This window comes from Eptatretus burgeri, chromosome 3 (genome assembly GCF_056783735.1).
Source record: "Eptatretus burgeri isolate ZD-2024b chromosome 3, Ebu_testis_v1, whole genome shotgun sequence".
Lineage (NCBI taxonomy): Eukaryota > Metazoa > Chordata > Myxini > Myxiniformes > Myxinidae > Eptatretus > Eptatretus burgeri.
In genome coordinates, this window is record NC_140963.1 from 55,745,636 (window position 1) to 55,760,168 (window position 14,533).

A 14,533-nucleotide genomic window follows, 5' to 3' on the forward strand; every position below is an offset into this window, starting at 1 on the left:
TTTTCCATTATACTTCTCTCATAGCTTCAACTTAAGGCTGAGGATAACTTCTCATCGACAGATAGATAATCACACCTCCAGCACATGTTGCTGAGCACTGGGTAAATCCTCCGTACTCCCAATCAAATTGAGGGCTTTTTGTGGAAGTTGATTCCTCATGGCTACCACCATCACCAGGGCATGGGGCCAGGAAGCATGGTTCTTGAGTAGGAGGAGGAGGTCCAGCAGCTTCAAGACACTCTTCCAGTGGAAGCTGAACGACACTTTGGGAAAAGGGCAGCAGGACATGACACCGTAGTGCACGTGTACGTTGCCCTGCCCCGCAACTCACGCTGCATGCGGACCAGGAATGTGGTAAAAAGCTGTGAAGAAGGCACACTTTTAAGTAAATAAGGCATAATGTACAGGTTTCACCACTGATGCTCTTGTAACATTTCAATGAACCCTTACCATCCAGTGTAGGAAGGCGAGTACACACAATTTATTGCAAGTGAACAGTATTGCGTTGAATTTTGCTATTTTGAGCTTACTACCAAAGGAAGATAGAGTAGGAAGTATTTTTTTTTTAATCCAAGTGAAGCCAAGCTTTAGATTTTCTCATAAGATATGATGTTAAACTCAGAAGGTAATCTCACATCATTTCCTAATATTCAGCAACTTATACACCAATTCCAGGCAGATACAATGACAAGTTCAACTTTCATAAGAGAAAAGCATGGATTACAGTGCAGTCTGAAGAAAGGGGAGAATTTTGAGTTCAATACTTCAAACAAGAAAAGGGTAAATTTGTGATCGGCATGTGATGGGTTCATAACAATGTTTGGAAGAACAATGTTTTGGTCTGGCCTGGTGCATGAATCGATACCTCATGCAACTGTTTTTCCTGGGGCTGACATGTGATTGCCAAAGCAAGTGTTCTTGGCAAACACAGGCCACAATAAGTGCTACACTTGAAATTGTGAATTTGAGAGCTTTTGGATAGTTTTCTCCTTTTCTTGTGGTTCAATTGGAGCCTACTTTAGCTGGCTAGCCATCAAATTGGCCTGAAAGATGGTCATTTAAAATTACAATTCCTTAAAAAGAAAAAAGAAAAAAACAGTTTGCTCCAAAACTCACAGACGAAAATCTTTGATGCAGCCAAGCACAGTGATCCTGCCATTATTTCATAGAAAAGTGATTTCACAGTTTTGAATCTCAGCATTTCATAGAAAATCAAAGGGTTGGGAAGAGGGGGGTTAAAATCATTGTCTCAAGTTAAGTTAGGTTCAATTGCATGTTGCCGGACTGGTATGTTAAAAATGAGGAAACTCCGGAGTGGCTGCCTTGTGGGCAAAAATTCCATGATACAGCAGGTGAAAGATTATTATCTTATGTTCCAATTGGGATGAAGGCACAAGCATGATGGACCAAATGACCTCTGCCTTACGAACTTTGCAACGAAATGAAAGACGAATATCACGAGCCATGCCACTGAAAATGTTTTTTGAAGGTGCAGCTTACGAAGGATGTTCAGAGATTTCCGTGATGGTCTTCTCTTCTTGCAATTCCTGTGCCTCCTTCTGCCATGGTGCCTTTGCTTCAACAGGGATTCTCTCTGGAAGAATGATGAATGTGTAAGACAACCGTTATAATACAGTATAGTACTAATATATGCAATTTGATGTCTGTCAGTCTCTCTGTCTGTCGGTCGTTACTTATCCAATCTCAACCAAACTTGACAAGGTAACTAAGGGTCACACAATGGAGGTTGAAGCGACTTCATTTCATCTTGGGGCCTCGTATGTGATTTCTCCCGGCCATATAGCTTCAAGTATGATGTGCAATCATGCCCCCGATAACCTTACAGCCCAATTGTGACCTTTATCCAATGCATAACCCCATTTCTAACGGTCACTAGCATTGTTTAATACTCACCTGAGGGAAATTTGGAGAAAATTGGACGTCTACACGTATATTTATACATGGGTGGTGTATCGGCTAAATGTCGCAGCTCCACACTGACAATATATAAATAATGACCGTTTTTACAGCCATTTTTCCCTGCTGTGCAGGGGTTTGGCTTTTTCTTGAGGCAATGTTTTATTGCCGGATGCCCTTCCTGACGCCAACCCTGGTCGCCTCTTACGACACACAGGGATATGGTACACCTATTCTAACCGGGGCATACACCGGGACCAGTACACTGGCACTCATTTCGCCGACCTCGAAAGGATGACAGGCTGAGTCAACCCTCTGGTGTTAATTCAGCAGCCAACGGGGCTTGAACTCAGGACCCTGGGATCCCAAGCCACCATCCTAACCACTAAGCCAACACCAGGCCAACTGACACTGGAAGTAAAATGTATTTTGACCACAAATTAATCAATTCCATCCGATGACAATGGCATAGTAATAATAACGTTATTACAAAATAATAATATTAATCAATGTCCACGTGCAGGGCCAAATACGCTCGCAGTGGGTCGGTAAGTCTGTGGGACGGTTGGAGGTACATGTATGTTTCAATGTTTTAAAACACAAATACATCAACATAACTCTTTGTTTGAGCTGATGAGCTGTTGAAATGGGTAAAGATTATGCAAGTAAGTCTAACTTTTAGTAGCTCCACCACTGAAGGTGGATGGAGGTTATGTTTTCACCCCTGACTGTTTCTTTGTTTGTCTGCGCGTGAGCCAGATATCTCAAAAGATTATGGACGGATTTGGACGAAATTTGGGGGACAGGTTTGGTGTGCAAGGACAAAGTGATTATATTTTAGTGAAGGACCGTATCCAAATTCGGATAAAATAAGTTTTAAGTGATTCTTCACCGTTGAAATAAAGGGCCAAAAACGATATGCAGCACGAAATCTCAAGAAATTGTGGATGATTTATGACAAAACTATGTGGTCGGGTTGGTGACAAGAACAAGCCAATTAGATTTCGGTTAAGGTCCAGATGCAGATCCAGCCTATCAGTGTGATACAAAACAAACTGTTCAACCTGGCGAAGGTATGTGACCTACCAAATGCCTTTCTAGTTTTATTAGTAATCCACGCTCCATTCGGGAGCAAAAGATGGCATCAATACCTACTGCCTCCAGCAAGTGTCAGTGGTAAACACTTGCACCATTTCATGTGTATGTCAAAGTCATAGTCGTCATCGTAGTAGTAGTAGCAGTAGTATATGGAATCACCTTACAGAGGCAATTCTGTGTCACTCTTCCTTCCAGTGCTTCAAGCAAGAAGTGCACGTGCACTGCCATCTCTTGTCATTCCCAATTCTCACCCAAGATCTTTATTCCCCCCATTAACCTTTCCAAATGCAACCATCTTACTTGCTAGATTCAGTCTTTCTTCCTTTCCTCCCTCTCCTTTTTTCCTGTTCGTTCATTTCCTTGATGTTTATCCCTCTGTCAGCACTACCTTGTGCTCTTCCTTGAGCCTTGCACCTGTTTAATAAGCAAGTGTTCATCATAGTAGTCATTGTCATGGTTATAACAAAGGAGGAGGAGATTGGGACCATACTCTGTGCAGAGCGTTGGTGCTACGTAAGCAGTCTCCTTGGCTATTGAGCACAATCCTGGACGGGTCGCCACTCCGACACAGTATACCAGCATGCTGGCACTCATTTTGCCGACCTCGGAGAGATGACAGATCGAGTTAACCCCACCTGGTATTAATTCAACAGCTGAGCGGGATTTGAACTCAGGATCCAAGGATCCCAAGCCCACCACCCGAACCATTAAGCCAACATCAGGCATATTTCTCAACCTGAAACATCCTCATGTAGATCTGCAGAGATCTCTTGGAGGTGTGTGGAAAAGAACAACTGGGAGCTTAAAATTCATTTTATCATGAGAATGAGTGGTTGGATTTTAATCAGAAGAAATTATTTTTATTTGCCTTGTAATCTCAAGAATAACAATTATGTCGATAAATGATCATGCTAGATTCTTCTTCGTTTGTATGCATTTCAAGGCTGCGGGGTCATGGAATTGGTTGAGGGTGCGGCTGTGCTGCTGATGCAGGGCCCTCTGCTGGTTAGAGCAGGAATTTGGTGGTGCCAACGATAGCTTGCCTACTCTATGATGGACACCGTGGGATCTTTAACATCTACCAATGAATGCTGGTAGGCGGGACGCCAGTTTAACGTCCATCCAAGGGACAGCACACACATTTATGAATCACCCGACCTGTGAAACACCAGGGTGACAGTATATAGCTGGGTCAAGATTCAAACTCAGGCTAGACAGCTTAGAGGTGAAGATGCATACCTTAGGCAATCCTGTTAGCCCCATCATGCAAGATTCTAATGCAGCATAGTACTGAACAGTTATAGCTTATGGGGTGCAGTATAAAAAAAAAAATAGTATCTTGAAGCAGACAATTCAAGCACTGTGTAGAAGGATGTATGTTTTTTATACGGTGAAAGCGGTTCCATAATATTGAATCCCATTGGAACTGAGAATTTCACCCCTCTATCATCAGACCATTAATTTGCAATTGGTCACTGGCTTTGACACCGATACAATTTTTTTTATTATGGACCCTATATACATCAAAAAGCTACATATATCGAACAATTTCAAATGGAGCACCTCGCCGCCATTAGAGCATGTAAATTACATCAGATGCGGCAATAAATGAGAATTCTTGCTCCCATCTTGCTGGCTCGATGACACAAGACGCCGTTTGCATTTTCGCCGGCTCCATCGCTACCCCGTTTAGAATCCCGTGCGGGCATGCGCATCATGCTCGTTTAATCAATGACACAATTAGTGAATAAAATACTGTATCTATAAGTTACGGTTTGCAGCCCTGGTCATGCTAACCATTTTGAGAAAGATGTAAGATATCCCAACTTTTGATTTCAAAGACCAATGATTCAAAGCCATAATCACATGATTCCACACTCATTATAGTTCAATGTTATACATTAGAACAAGCCAATTCCATTAGTTTACAGGAGAAGGTTTGGGTATCACAATCTGTGGTTCGCACATGAGGCTTGGTCATCACCAGATTCACCTGGCTGCTGATTTGCATCATTTATTTAGGTTCAGATATGTCGCTGATGCAACGCCCCAGGAGATCAGGGCAATGATTAGAAATAAAATATGGAATGACGGTCTACTTTTTCAAAAGGTACCGAGGAATCTTTAACATCTACAAGAGAATGCTTGCAAACAAGATTGTCAGCTTAAAATCTCTTACGAAGGGTGGCTTGACAGTCTGTATTCAGGCAAAGAATCGATCACATATTCAACGGTTGAAAGCCAACTGAGCTCTAATAAAAGGCAATTCAGACAGCAGATTAAACCACCAAGCTGAAACTAATTCGCATGTTCGTCTCGACAATGAGGAGATATTGATTTGCCCAGGGATGGTACCTCGAGGTCTGAAGCAAGGTACAGATGCAATGCAGTCTTCCTTGACGTGGGGCTTTATCTGGGAATTGCATCCCCCGACATGTTCCCCAGCATGGTTGATGCAGAGAACAACACGATATCTCAATCCTTGTCCACAAGTTACTGTGCACTGCAGACGGAGCAGAAAAGCCACTCATAAGAAGATACCACACACGACAACGCTGTAAAATTATTTTACCAAATTGTTCAAAAATTTTATTACCTCCACCACCAAAAGTGAAGGAGGTTATGTTTTCATCCCTTTCTGTCTGTCTGTCTGTCTGTTTGTTTGTTTGTCACTTGCAAATTCGAAGATTTTTCAAGTACTGTATATTGGTGAGTCAATTTTGTTATTCTGTCTGTCTGTCGCCTACAGGTCACAATTTCAAACCGATCTTCATGAAACTTCACCACATGGTAGAGCTTGTCATAAGAAAGAAGCCTATTGTATATAAGGTCAAAATGTCAAAAGGTCAACAACTTTTGTGAGTTTTCTAAAATCCTCAATTTTCATCCGATTGACTTGAATTTTGAAGAGGATTTACATTAAGGTCACTGAATTCAACCAGCTAATTATTTTTGAGGTCAACATGGACCAACAGGTCAACATACGTCCAAGGTCAACAACTAAAGTGGTATTTCTAAAATCCTCAGTTTTCAACCGATTGACTTGAATTTTGAAAAGGATTTACATTCAGGTCACTGAATTCAACCAGCTAATTATTTTTGAGGTCAACATCAGCCAAAAGGACAACATAGGCCGACTTTCTAAAATTATCAAATTTCATCCGATTCACTTGAAATTTGAAGAGGAGTGCATATTTGGTCACTGAATTAAACCAGCCAATTATTTTTGTAGTCAACATCGACCAAACGGTCAACATAGTCCCAAGGTCAACAACTAAGGTGGTATTTCTAAAATCCTCCATTTTCTTCCAATTGACTTGAAATTTGAAGAGGACATATATTTCGCCTCACTGAATTGAACTACCATTTATTTTGTAGGTCCACATTGGCCAATAGGTCAACATAGGCCAAATTCGAAAATTGTGAATTTCCATCCGATTCGCTTTAAATTTGAAGAGGAGTTGCATATTTGGTCATTTAATTCAACCACCAATTATTTTTGAGGTCAAATTTGTTTTATGGATTTTGCAAGTATCGTGCTCTGTAAGACGTCTTCTTGTTTGTCTGTTTGTTTGCTTGCAGGATATCTCAAAAAGTTTTGGACGGATTCGGATGAAATTTTGTGGACAGTTTGGGTGTATGGTAAGGACAAAATGGTTACATTTTGGTGAAGATCCGGATCCGATACTAGAATTTTAAAAATGATTATTCACCATTGACAGATTGGGCCAATAACGATATAGAGCATGATATCTCAAAAAGTTGTGGACGGATTCGGATGAAACTTGGTGGACACGTAAGGTGTGTGACAAGGAATTCATTCAATTTTGATGAAGATCTGAATCTGGATACGAGAATTATTTAATTCTTACACTGATTCTTCACCATTGAGAGATACGGCCAAAAACGATATAGTACTGCATAGCATGATATTTCAAAAATGTATTGGGTCCGATATGTTCTTGTGGATCAGGCATTACATGGCGGAGGTATGCGCTGTACCGAGTGCCCTTCCAGTTTTTGACTGTATTGAACATGCCACATCCTGTCTGTATACTCTTTTGTGGTATAAAAACAATGGAATTTTCATCGTTATATTATCAGATATTGGTGAATTATGCAATTTATCCAAATATGGGCATGTGTGATCAACTATATATTGAAGAGTACAATTTGATCTTAATAATTGCCCTGCAGGCAAAGCGAAAAGCGGGGTGAAGCAAATGCTTTACTTTGTCTGTCTGTCCACAGGCATCAGTCTATGATCGAGGAACAACTGAATTTAAATTGGATGTTATATTTTGAACATGAATCAGAACACGAACCTGCAGTTTAGCAGTACTTTGGCTCTGAATTTGGCAAATTGTACAGAATCTCGTCCTGAGTGTGCACAGAGAGGAATAAGGTAATTGTTTTTGCTTGTCTACCTGTCTGGTGGTCAAACAAAATAGAAAATCATTTCAAACAGGAAACTTATTGTTATTATGGGACACCATAAAGGACACAGCAGGCATGAAGAACTAATGTAACATGTTGGTTCGGGTTCTGTAAGAGATGCAACATCAACGGTGGTACATGTCGGAAATAAGTTTTTCTTTTTCTACAACCTTAAAAACCTTTCAGTTCAATTGAGTTGCGGTACATATTTGAACAACGTAGAACACAAATCACCTTCTTTTCACTTTCAAAAACCTCTAGTTTATGAGTACTTGGACAAAATATTACACCATCTCGATCAATCGAATGTGCCACTTGCACTCTTGGTGTTGGGGGAATATCGAGATTCGGACAAAATGGTGCCTCAATGGAAATATAGATGGTACTCATAGATGCAAAGCAACGGTTTAAAAGACCCTCCCCATGTCCTTTTTCTCAAAACTGCGTGGGGTAAGGTGTTCTATGAACTCTAGTTTTTATTGCAAATGTAATTCTTGATTTCATATTTTTATCACTGCTAAGTCTTTGTGGAAATTCTTGTTATATTTTTCTGTTAAATGTTTCTCATTTATCTGGCTGATTCCTCTGACAGATTGTTAACTTTATCCGGAGGTATGAAATGGTTTAGATCTCTAAACACTGGGGCCATCTATTTACGAGATGAAGGTGGGAGAGGTTGGATCGGTGTGTTCAGGGTTTGTTGGGCAAATGATTGAAACTGTTATCTTGTACACTTAAGACACACAAACATGATTCATAATATAGTCTCCATATAAAAGGCTTTGTAGCATGGTTTAATATACTGTATTTTTTGTGTACAACAACACCGACTATAATATTGAGCACATGCACTTAAAAGCCTCCATTATGAGTAATTGGCAATTTTGAATCGCCTGTGGGTGGGAATGTCAATTATGTTTCTGCCATGGAGTATTCCCAAGTGACATCAATTGAATGGTTCATTTTCTTTCAGAAGGTGTTCAGCCAAAAACCGTGTATTATTTCCCAACTGCACATAATTGCTGATGTGTTTAAGTTAGGTTTATATTCTGCGAAAGGAGTTGAGTGGGAATGTTAAGGACATGCATGAGCAGGTGAAGAGTGGGGAGGGAGAGGGAAGGTCTGACACCCACCATTTACCACAGGCCATTGACATACCATTTGTTTTCGCACAACACACATGAGGGCTTTATGAACAATGGATACTCCCTCAAGTCTGGGTGAGTAGGATGGTTTTGTAGAGTTAGCTGCTTCTGACAAATCAAAAAAGGCAAGATGTTTGTTTATAAATATACATGGGTTTTTGAGATTTTACCTGGACGAGTATCTATATAATAATATTGTGCATGTGTAATTGTGCTTGTCCGTGTGTCTGTACATGTGTAACGCTCCTTTCCACCCATTGGTTGGACAGCTTGCCCGACTCCACCCAAAATTGTAACCTGAAAAATCATACATCCGCCATTTTGGTGATATGCAAAACCAAATACATCTTCTTTGCTGTCATATTCACAATTCCCTCCTTATACGTTTTCCGTTCGGTGTAAAACAACCAAAACGAGTGTTTAAAATATCATCGAATATTGAAAGGTTGGAGCCGAGAGGTGTTACAGGCCTTGAAAAGGGCACAGCATGTATAGGCCTCAGGCTTCAGTCCTTAGGCATCAAGCCTCTGATGTCAGCCTATGGGCCAGTGCAATTGGAATTTATCCAAGCTATACAACCACAATGCATTGTATGTACTGTATATGCATATAGGCAGATCGTTTTAGCTTCAAACCCGGTTTATTTTTTAATTTTCGGGAACGATTGAGGCAGCAGTCTGTTGCCTATACACAGCGCAAATAACGATGTGGCATTTTCTTGAGCAAGGCCTTTTACCGAGGAGGTTCCACGGGTCCCTGCTATTATTTCTGACTATTTTCTCTCAAACGACTCGACCAGGTACAATAAAACCCATATCATGAGAAATATCTTTTTCTGAGGAGTTCCAGGAATCTCACGAGATTGTGAAAGAACAAAATCCGCCATTATTTACTTTTAAAGATGTTTATATATGAATTATGAGGAAGATGATAATTGGGTTAGGGTTGTTTATTGACACAATTAAGCTGCTCCTGGCCACATGAGAGTTGCAATTCCACAGGGTTTTTGCATATCTCATGGGATTGTGAGTTGGACAGGCGACCATAATAAACCATGACATGTAGGAACCATGCGGTTGCTGTTTCGATCGAGATTTCTGTGAAGTTGGTGATAGCATGATTGGGAAGGGGAAAGAGTTAAATATTCTGCTGTTTCGATGAAGTAATGAAGAAAAATATAATGAACAAGTACAGGTACATTCAAGTACACCACCCCATACGAAATAAATAATAACATACCCTCCAGCGTGCAACATCACTGGGGTGTGCCTTCGACGGCCGGCGATGCCAATGTGCAGTACATGGAGACGGAATAATGAGGGAGTGGTATATCAATGTACAATGTACAAATAGTATCAAACAAGAGTATCAAGAGATTAGGGTTTAATCTAAGATATTGTCCAGATGAGAAAGAAAATAAAGTAATTAATAAATTGATAATAATGAAGTAATTCATCAATTAATTGATTCACCAAAAAATAAAAATAAAAACAATGTCACCCGCAGGGTGACCTGTATCTTGCCAAAAGGTGACCACGTGTGACTTCTTTAAGGTCACACTGAGGTGAACAGAGCTGCTATCCACCACGAGCGACTCCTTGAGGAATATCTGCCGACGAGAGATTCTGATGAGAATCGTTCTACAGAGTAACCATGAAAAATATGCGTTTGCCTCATAACGTCACCAAATGACGTCATAATGTCTCAAGCTTGACATATCTAGAAAGCACTCATCGAGGTGTTCAATTTGAGGTACTACACGATATGGTTCCTAAAACTTGAAAATTTGACCTTGGGGTCAAATATGTTTGACCTCAGGCGCTAACCATGAAGGTCAAGGCCAATCGCCACCAAAAATTAATCAGCTGAGCGCCAGACCATGAACTATATTCCAATGAAGTTTGAAGACGATCCGATCAAAATTACTCAAAAAATAAGGGTTTCGTCGACTCCCCTGATTTGCGACAAAGTGACCTTGACCTTTGACCTTGACCTTCAAAATTTTGTGCACTGAAAGAGACCTCTATAGGCCTCTGATATGCGAAGTTACAAAAATTTCCAATGATAACTATGCTCTGGAGAGTGATTTATACGTGATTACAGACAAAAAAAAAAAAACATATGAAGGTCAAGGCCAATCGTCACCAAAAATTAATCAGCTGAGCGCCAGACCATGAACTATATTCCCATGAAGTTTGAAGACGATCCGATCAAAATTACTCAAAAAATAAGGGTTTCGTCGACTCCCCTGATTTGCGACAAAGTGACCTTGACCTTTGACCTTGACCTTCAAAATTTTGTGCGTTGAAAGGGACCTCTATAGGCCTCTGATATGCGAAGTTACAAAAATTTCCAATGATAACTGTGCTCTGCAGAATTTTTTATACGTGATTACAGACCAAAAAAACAAACAAAAAAAACATATCTTGCAAAAACTTCGTTTTGGCAATATAGAAATACCATTTTTGCCAAAGCACATCTTCACTTTTGTCCCCAAATTTCAGCTTCTTCGCTCAAAGGATGGCTGAGATATCATCCGGACAACAAGAAAATAAACAAACAAGAAAGAAAATAATTGATTGAATAATTGTGAAATTAAAATAAACTAGAGGGCTGCATTCGCTTGCAGCGAATACGTATTTGGCAACGTCATGAACTTTGATGCCTACGATCTCGGAAGATATAGGTCACACAACTTTGGTCAAATAAGATTTTTTTGTAGGCCCTGTTGTGACCTATCAGAAAATGTCAGCGGCTAACCTGTATCTTTCCATGGGGCGAATATATGGGGCAAAATGTGTTTTTGACCAACGTCGTGAACTTTGACCCCGACCGATCTCAGAAGATATAGGTCAAACAACATTGGTCTAGTGAGGTTTTTTGTAGGCCCTGTTGCGACCTTTCAGAAAATGTCAGCGGCTCACCTGTATCTTTCTGTGGGGCGAAGATATGGGGCAAAATGTGTTTTTGACCTTTTGAGTGACCTTGACCTTAACCTTGAGAATTTCAAGGTCAAAAGTTGACACTGCACTTCCTTGAGATGGTCCCATTTTAGAGACATAATTGTTAGTGCTCCACGACAAAAGCCCTAGGAGGAGTTTTTGGGCAATGGATGTGTGGGAAAAATAAAGAATAATAATAATAATAATAATAATAATAATAATAATAATAATAATAATAATAATAATAAAGAATTCGAGTAAAAACAATGTATTTGCCATGGAATTGCCAAATACAACTAGAGGGCTGCATTCGCTAGAAGCGAATACGTATTTGGCAACGTCATGAACTTTGACCCCTACCAATCTCAGAAGATATAGGTCACACAACTTTGGTCAAAGAGGATTTTTTTCTTCCCTTCCTGCAAGCTATTTAAAATATAAGACAATAGGCATTTATATTAATTGTATGGAATTGTATCAAGGTTAAAAAAGGTTTGTCCAAGTTGACAAAGATATATTTGCTGAAAGATGTAATATTACATGTCTTTAAAATGAAGTAAACCTATTTCGAAACAGACAAAATTAACCTTGAGAATTTCAAGGTCAAAAGTTGCACTGCCCTTCTTTGACCTTGTCCCATTTCAAAGACAAAACTGTTAGTGCTCCTACAGAAAAACCCAAGGAGGAGTTTTGGGGCAAAGATGTGTGGGAAAAATAAATAAAGAAGAATAAAGAATAATATTAATAATAATAAGAATTCCAGTAATAACAATGTATTTGGCATGGAATTGCCAAATACAATAATAAGAATTCCAGAAATAACAATTTATTTGGCATGGAATTTCCAAATACAATAATATAATCATAAAATAATTAATTTCTTAATCAATTGTCTCATAGCATTCCAAAATCACTACTATTTCATCCAAATCTGTAACTTTTTGAAAAGTAAGTAATTCATCGAAAAATGAATAATTAATTGATATTCAATAAATCAAAAAAATGCCCTTTATAGCCAAATTACTTTTTCACCGTCATGTCCAAATATCAGCTTTATAGCTGAAAAGGTTCCTGAGATATTGCCCAGATAAGAAAGAAAAAAATATGTAATTAATACATCGATAATAATGAAGTAATTAATCAATTAATTGATTAATCAAAAAATACCACCGTTTTTGCCAAAGTACATCTTCACTGTTGTCCCCAAATTTCAGCTTCCTAGCTCAAAGGATGGCTGGGATATCGCCCGGACAAACAAGAAAGAAAACAAGAAAACAAACAAATGGAGTAAAAACGTCGTACTGTATTTTCCGGTGCATAAACCGCGGCCGTGTATTAGCCGCACCCCTGTTTTTCACTTTCAAGAAAAAAATAAAAAATAAAAATAAAATAACTTTTCCGGTGTATTTACTGCACCCATGTTTTTCACCCTTAAAATAAATGAATATATTGATCATTTTATTTTCTGATCTAGATCTAAATACGTTTGTACATTAACTTTGTACGGAACAAATTGACGGAGGTATCAACATGCTTACTCCCATGTCCGCTTAATTTTGGCAAACAGTCATATTTTCATTTTCAAGAAGTTGAAGAGAGAGGGGAGGATACGAAGAAGTTTTTATTTTTCTTTCTTATTTTTTGATATTACAAAGAGGATTTTTTTTGTAACCAGAAAAAGGAAGAAAAGGGATTCATACCGGTATCATACATATTTCTTGTGGATTTGTGGTCCTGAAAAGGGCCGTTTGGGTTTCATGAAGCTTTTCAGCTAAGCCCGAGGAAATCCTCATCAATGCTTTCCTCGTCAAAGACGGCATGCAATTCCTTGTACGAATCAGGGTAGAGCAAGTCCCCGTCACTGTCACCGTCATTTGCAGCCTCCTCCTCCCAAATTATGTCGTCTGTGCTGTCCATGTTGTTGAAGATGCAGCATTTCAGAAATGCTCACTCGATGATGTCTGACGGTATCTCCTCCTACACCTTGACGATTCAGCCGCAGATCATCGGAAGGTCGACCTTTCTCTTCTTCCTGCTCTTGGTGTAGGTCTTCTCCCCACTCGTATTATCCAGTCGGACCAGCAACGACGTAGCCCGTCCTTGAATGGCTTGTTGATGGTCACATCGAGGGGCTGCAAGAGCGATGTCATCCTGCCTGGGGATGATGATGAGATTGGTGTTGGTCCGACGGAGCAGCGCTTTGGTGTCGTCAGTCTTGTGACAACTGAACGCATCCAGGACTAGCATGCTCCATTGTCAGGAGAGACCGACATCTGGCCTACTACTCCAGACCGTGTGCACTCAGTCCTTCGTCTATCCATCCCTTCTGCTATGCACGAACAATGACGCCGGCTGGAAACTTGTCTTTGGACAGAATCTTCCTCTTGAACACGACATATGAGGGAAGTTTTCCACGCAAGCATATTTGAAATGGGTGCTCCTTTATTAGACTCTAGCTATTGTGAATAATTCTTCTTTTGATGTAAGACCAGGTGTTGTTCTTCTTTTGTGTTTAATGGCATTTTGAGAGCCGCAAGGCTCTATATACGCCAGACACATGAACTCTGGGAGTCTTTGGACGTTTCCCAGCATGACATTTAATTTCCGCACATGGTTAATAAAACGCTGTGCAAACTCTTAACCTGAACCGACTTTCAAAATTTAAATGGTGGAATTGAGCTTTACAGCAGCTTTGACTGCTAAAAAAAAAAGTGTTCATTTAGAATATAATTGAAATTCAGCATTGATCATTTTTAAGACTGACTTTTTTCTATACCCATGTATTAACCGCACCCCAAACTTTTACCTTTTTTTTTGCTGATAAAAAAGTGGTTTATACACCGGAAAATACGGTACTCCCTTCCTTTGGTGCCCGGCGATGACATCATGCATCACCTGGATATGGAATTGGGAAGGAGCAGTGTACAATGATCAATGTGGAAATGCTGAGGGGGAAGGGGAGGATAGAGAGTTGGAGTTGGGAGGGGAAGGGGA

The 14,533-nt window shown here is 39.8% G+C and overlaps 1 protein-coding gene across 16 annotated transcripts in view; it reads right to left on the reverse strand.

Moving 5' to 3' along the window:
* Positions 1–14,533, reverse strand: part of LOC147029952 (ADAMTS-like protein 1) — a 545,848-nt gene that overhangs the window by 136,958 nt on the left and 394,357 nt on the right. For all 16 annotated transcript variants that reach the window (XM_085873493.1, XM_085873499.1, XM_085873494.1 and 13 more), the window contains 3 exons: positions 5,371–5,518; positions 1,501–1,594; positions 76–362 (listed from right to left, as the gene is read on the reverse strand). In XM_085873493.1, coding sequence (XP_085729619.1) covers positions 76–362; positions 1,501–1,594; positions 5,371–5,518 — 529 coding nt within the window. The remainder of the gene's footprint in view (positions 1–75; positions 363–1,500; positions 1,595–5,370; positions 5,519–14,533) is intronic.